This window comes from Brachyistius frenatus, unplaced genomic scaffold (assembly GCF_029030835.1).
Source record: "Brachyistius frenatus isolate BFR_SWC_R1_liver_20210118 unplaced genomic scaffold, ASM2903083v1 Contig_2, whole genome shotgun sequence".
NCBI lineage: Eukaryota > Metazoa > Chordata > Actinopteri > Embiotocidae > Brachyistius > Brachyistius frenatus.
In genome coordinates, this window is record NW_027210601.1 from 4,458,610 (window position 1) to 4,464,806 (window position 6,197).

The 6,197-nt window shown below is 46.3% G+C and overlaps 1 protein-coding gene across 2 annotated transcripts; it reads right to left on the reverse strand.

The window, feature by feature from the left end:
- Window positions 1-8: 8 nt before the first annotated feature.
- On the reverse strand, window positions 9-3,849 carry btd (biotinidase). 2 transcript variants are annotated; one of them, XM_069694717.1, is made up of 6 exons: window positions 3,302-3,849; window positions 1,657-1,806; window positions 1,333-1,484; window positions 1,074-1,251; window positions 365-955; window positions 9-284 (listed from the first exon to the last, which is right to left on the reverse strand). In XM_069694717.1, exons 1-6 carry the CDS (start codon window positions 3,518-3,520, stop codon window positions 12-14), a joined length of 1,563 nt encoding a protein of 520 aa, XP_069550818.1. In that variant the 5' UTR covers window positions 3,521-3,849; the 3' UTR covers window positions 9-11. The 2 variants fall into 2 exon arrangements, with proteins under 2 accessions (XP_069550818.1, XP_069550827.1); XM_069694726.1 differs by lacking the exon at window positions 1,657-1,806.
- Window positions 3,850-6,197: the final 2,348 nt, after the last annotated feature.

A 6,197-nucleotide genomic window follows, 5' to 3' on the forward strand; every position in this document is an offset into this window, starting at 1 on the left:
CCAGCAGCGGGTCACTCACTGTCCAGGTGGTGCATCCTTCCGTACAGACAGGCCGTGACCAGGCCGCCGGCCACGTTTGAGTGTTTCATGGTCACTCCGCCGTCCGCAGCTGTCGCCACACTCTCTGGCTGCTCCAGCACCAGACCGCTAGCCAAAACTGACGGGTACACGTATCTGGTCTCAAACGTGCCCTTTAGCAGGAAGTCCATTTTAGACTCGGCTTCTTCCACTTCCTGTCCGCAGGAGCTGGATTCCAGCGCCGCGCAGCGGACCACCGCGCACACCTGCAAACGGAGACTCGGTGAACACGTGGGTCGTGGTCGTAAAAACTGCGAAAAACATTGGAAGTTCTTCTCGTTCCTACCTGCAGGGCGTAGCGTCCGTTGACGGTGTGCGTTCCTGCGAACGCGCCCAGCGCGTAGAGCTCCTTCGTGTTGCCGCGTGGCAACCGCCTGTACCGCAGGTGACAGCAGAAAGTGCCATCGCACACTTTAAGTTCACCTTCGGTCTCTTTTAAAAGGACAAATCGAAACGGGTCATGCATCATGGATGAGGTGAAGGCGGGGTTGGAGGGAGGGACTGACGGCGCAGGGGGACGATCAACACGGCTGTCTCGGCGGCAGTATCCAGAATCTGCAGGCACTGATGATGTGCGCTCGCTCTGACCTCCCCCCTCTTCTGCGTCTTCGCTCTGTCCCGCCCACCGTGGGTCTAAGACCGGCACCCTGGCCACCAGCAGCCTGCCCTCCTCGGGGTCCCCTTTCGAAGCATGGTGGTAGGTGGCAGAAAAAGGGCTGTGGATACCGCTTCCCGTCATGATGAGTCGGTCGTTCCGAATGTTGGCAGCCAGCAGGGTGACGTTGGCACCCAGACTGAACGCCCGCTGAAACTGGATTGTGTCCAGCAGGGGGAGCTGGTTCATCCAGGCTGTGGGGTAGATCAGTTGACGCACACCCTGAAAGAGATGCAAAAAAATTTTTAAAAAAAAGAGGCCACGGCAATGAAAATCAAACACGGCGAATTTGAAAAAACGTATTGAGTGGATATGTGTGTCTTTTTTTTTTTTTTTCTACCTTCTCCAACAGGATTCCTGTAGGATCGTGGAACAGGATGTCAAAGCAGATGATGAGGCCAAACCTCCCAGCAAAAGGTGTCTCAAATGTTATGATTTCAGATTGTGGAGGTTTGTCGAAGGCCTTCTCGAAGTAGAGATTGTGTTTATGGTAGCGAGCCACCAGCAGCCCATCTGAACTGCATGAAAGAAGAAACCTGAAGTGTATTGTGTGTTTCCTGTGCAAATACTGGATTTCTCTTTTAAGCTCTAAACTGCACCTGAAAACCACGTTGGTGTTGAACTGCCAGCGTCCGTCCGAGGGACAGGAGGAGGAGGGGTCGGTCTTCAGGGGACAGGGTTGCAGGTCTGCCATGTTGGCCACCAGGTAGAGGTTGTAACGACGGGCCATGCAGCTTAATCGCTGGAGAACCTATGAAACAAAAAAAACACGCTCGGTTGTTAATGACATTCAGACACACTTGAGTGAAAGCACTGTACAAGCCTGTTGGGGTCTACGTGGTAAAAAAAAAAAAACGTCCTCAACACGCAAGTTTGCCATGTCAGGATGCCAACATGTTCGCCAACATCCGATTTAAACGAACCTCGGTGTTGCCGTTTCGGCCCGGCTCCATGCAAGGGTTCCAGCTCTCCCGCTGGGGGTCGGGGATGGTTTCCAGGTAGCCAGAGATGGATGACCGGGTGTAGTTGAAACCCTGAAGGCCGTCCTCTGGAAACACCAGGATCTGAGCACCCTGAGTGTGAGAAGGTGAAGGCAGAGAGAGATGGGACGGGGCAAAGGACTTGATTCATCTACCCTGACAAACAACCTGTCTTTATCGGGGAATTTAGGGGAAAACAAAACACTAACGGCTACGTTTGCTGTGGAACACTCTGTCTGTCTTCATGACCACCGAACCAGCACAGAGTAAAGTATTCGGTGTTGTTTCTTCATATTGATCAATCAGAAACTGCTTGTGGTCATAACCCCGAGCTCCCAAGTTAAATATTTGCAGTTTATGTCAAGAGGCAATAGCAGCAGCGCTGAAGGGGGTCAAAGGACGGTAAAGTGTAAACAAAGAGGGATTAAAACTGCAAGCGGTGATATGCGGGCCTTCGCACGCTGCGCGTCGGGGGATCCAGCGGGTCCGGGCCGCCGGCTCCTCGACGTGCAGCACGCGTGGGTTCGCATATTCCCGCTTGCAGTTAAAAAAACATAAATAGCGATCTTGTTCCTTGTTCTTCTTTAAAAAGAAATTGCCTTTTTTTTGGCGGCTTTAACATCTTCAAAAAGTCATGAAAGTTGTTGCCTGACGCATGTGCAAAGTTTCGTGAGGTTTGGAGCATCTTTGACCTTAAACATCAACTTCCTGTGTCACGGCGAAACATCAAACTTAGCCGCATCGCCCTGGTTATACTATATATATATATATATATATATATATATATATATAATATATACTATATACTATAGACAAAAAATACTTTGGGGTTTCTTTTTGGACGACATGCTATAATGTGACTTTTTTGTTCTTATTTTGGACAAAATGCTATAGTATGACTTTTTTGCCATGTTTTGGACGAGATACTATAGTGGATAGGAATTTAAAGGCAAATTAATTTTTTTTATTGTCAAAAACTGTTTTGTCCGTCATTTGAACATGAATAAAACAAATTCCTGAATAGGTGGCGTTAAACATTGAGTGGATTCCTGTTAAAGTCCCTCCTGACTATGACCCTACTTTATATCAAGACTTTATACCTTACAGTTACTAAGAAAATCGAAGGCAAAGTTCACTTTTTTTTTCCGCATTTTGACATTGAAATTTCCTAATTTAAAATATTCATCACAAATAATCTGTAATAGCTGGCGAAAAACTTTGACTGGATTCCCGTTCAGGAGAATCTCGACTATGAATCTGGGTAATATCGAAAAGTTTGACTTTTTTTTCATATTTCGGACGACATGACTTTTATTTCACATTTGGTTTAAAAATTTCCAAAAAAGGTCAAATTTCTCTTTCAAAATTTCCGAGAAAGGGAAATCTTCCCTTTCAAAATTTTCAAGAGAAAATTTCCAAAAAAGGGAAATTATACTTTCTATAACATGACTTCTTTCTGAATTGGCAAGGATGTGTCCAGCGGAAATCAAACCAATGACCTTCTCAATGAAAGGCATCAGCACGAACCACTACACCAGCAACGCTGTTTTTAGTGACTGAAATTATGCACATTTAAAACTCGTCGTACCTCCCGGGCGGCCCGGGCGGCCTGCTCCTCGTAGATGTCCAGGTTTTTCTGCATGTGTCGCAGAGCATCGCGGCGGGACAGGGGGACGTGAGGCTCCGGGTTCAGGATTACTTTGTGCTCGTACACGGCCGCAACGAACGACGAGTCCCGAACGGGCTTCACTGGACCTACTGCCGACGCTAAATAAACACCGAGAAAAAGGGCAACGAGCAAAAACATCGTTTCTTCCCTGAGAGGTAAAAATAATAATAATAATAATAATAATAATAATACTGCACGCTAACCCAGACTCGTTAGACCATTTTCCACCTGAGGAGTCAGAAGTCCACACGTGAGCCACAGCAGACTCAGCACACAGTGTTCCGGTTAAAAGTTCAGAAAAAGCTCCCCTTGCGAGGTAGTGTAGTTTTTCTTTTTTCCTGTACGAATGTGAATCAACGACTAGTTTGTGCAGCGGCTCCATGTTGTGCTTTGAGAACATCTCTTGCCACACCGCGAGAGATGTTCTCAAAAGCCGTCGAAACAAACTTTTATTTTGAAAATACCGAACAGGAAATACAAAGGCACGTGAACTGGAAGGACTTTGGAAAGTCCGACCTTGCCTCGCGGCTGATCGGACTCGGGCTTGTTTGAATACAGCTTCGTGTTTAACGTAGTTAACTTATTTAAACGAGTTCCAGGAGCGGACTAAAGCGGATTGTTTTTCCACGTCTGTCTGTCCGCTTGTCTGCTATTTCTACGCGGTTTTTTACCCGAGAGAATTAGCATTAACACACAGGGCAGCCTGCAGCAGCGCAATGTCAACAGCCCCAGAGGTACCAACAGGAGGAGGAGGAGGAGGAGGAGGAGAAGGAGAAGATGCCCTCATGTCCAAGTCCAGCCAGATGTTTAAGAGCTGCTGGAGCTGCAGACTGATCTCCGGTGGTGGTCTGATCCTGTCCGGAGCTTACGTGTACAATGCAGCCCGGAAAGGGATGCTACGAGGCGGCCCTACCTCCGTGGGGACAGTGGCGCAGATTACATTTGCTGCTTGTAAATACTACCATATTCTTAAGACTTTCTGCATTATTATTATTATTATTATTATTATTATAAACTCATGTTTAAACTCATCTGTTTTTTGTTTTTTTGGTTTATCTTCCAGGCTTGGCTGCATGGGGGGTTGTTGTCATGACCGACCCGGTAGGAAAGGCACAGAGGAAGACGTGATGGCTCTTCAGAAAAGACTCCCTGCACAAAATAAACGCCACTCAGCTCAAACGTGGCCTACATGTTGTTATTGACGTGACATCGAGCCAAAGACGCTGCTCACCAGAACAACAGCCCTGGAAGAAGCTGCTGCTGCTGCTGCTGACCGGTTACATTTCAATGGAGAGAAATCATGTCTGATAGTTGGGACTAAAATGCTCTTTTAAGATCTCTTTGTCATCGCTGAAATATATGTAGTATGCGCAGTAGCTCATTTCAACTGCAACTGTAAGGGTTTGCCAAAAGATACAGGAACGGGTCGTTTTTTTTATAATCAGCAGTTTGATTTGATTTGATTTAGCACAGAAACCGATGACACAAATGATGGCTCTGCTCAATTTAAGTTCTCCAGCAAGTCCGAACAAGGAGCCAACGTACAATATCGGAGCCCTACTAGTGAAACAGCAGTTACTTACCTGTGCTTTTCTTCTACTTTAATGTCTACATTTCTCGATTTGATTGCATTATAATTAAATTGTTAAAAATATTTTCTTATGTTGTGATTTTTTTTTTTTTTTCTTCCCAGTAGCCTACTGATATGGTACTAATAGTAAATACTGCACAAGTTGTTTAGAATTTGAGGAAGACCGGAACAACAGCAGAGGGATGATTCTACCAGTTTTCCCAGGAGGAAAACGCCGGGGACGAGCTGGCAGAGGGACACTACGGAATAGTCCATTTTGCTTAGGAAGGTTCCAAAGTGATGTGGGGACGCAACCCGGAAGTAAATAAGTGGCAGTTTGAGGGGTCTTCGGTTCTTGAAACGCTTAGGAAAGGCGCTTCGGTGCTTCCTTTCTTATCTCCTTCAGCAGAGGACACACCAGACCATATTGTGTGTGTTCGACTGGACGCATGCTGGACTTGCAACATCGCGTGATGGTTAGAAATTTTGTCCCAACTTTAGCCGGCGCTGCAAAACGTCACGATGCCACACGACGTCAAAACCTCGCGGCTGCTCTTTCCCGGCTGCACCGGGGTCAGAACCTCATCGCGGACGACACTCTGTCCTGATTGGGTTTTTAAGTTTCACCGACGTGCATGACCGACGTTCGTTTTTATTCTAAGGCCTTCAGAGCAGTCATCTCCTGTAAGTGTCTCTCCTAATTTATTAGTCTGCTCCTTCTGTAGCTCAGGTTTTACACTGTAGTTTTACATCCAGCAAGAAAACTGTAAACAGAGGTTGTTTCCATTAAACATGCTTAGATCAAATGTCGTGTCCAACACTGATGGAAAACGCTGTCGGGTCTGTACATTTTAGAGAGCAACATGTTTGGGTGAGTAAACAGTGTCAGCTCATCAGTCTGAAATAGCGAGGTTTACACTTGTACACTTAAAATACAAACCACAGAGCAGCTGCAGGTTTTCGACACGGGAGTTCTATGAACAAGCTGCTGCTGAGAAACAGCTGGACGGACCTTTAAGTGCCGCACGAAGTTGAATGCAGCCCTTGTGAATTTTCATCTGATCTTGACCTCATGATGTTTTCCTTTGAGGTCAAGGAATAGAGCTTAGGAAAGGATTTAGGAAGACTTTTTTTTTTTTTGGACTATTTGAATGCTTGAGAGTCCTTTGAATCCTTTTGAGTGGGCGGGTGTTCATGTCACCAACAGACCGCAGGTGAATGAAGAAGAGACAATGAATGGATGAG

Excerpts from the sequence above, each read along its gene's own strand:
- btd (XM_069694717.1), bottom strand. The coding sequence starts at position 3,520 with ATGTTTTTGCTCGTTGCCCTTTTTCTCGGTGTTTATTTAGCGTCGGCA. Across the intron at positions 956-1,073 it reads CAGGAATCCTGTTGGAGAAG|GGTGTGCGTCAACTGATCTA; the intron begins GTAGAAAAAAAA and ends CATCTCTTTCAG. Across the intron at positions 285-364 it reads ACGGACGCTACGCCCTGCAG|GTGTGCGCGGTGGTCCGCTG; the intron begins GTAGGAACGAGA and ends CTCCGTTTGCAG.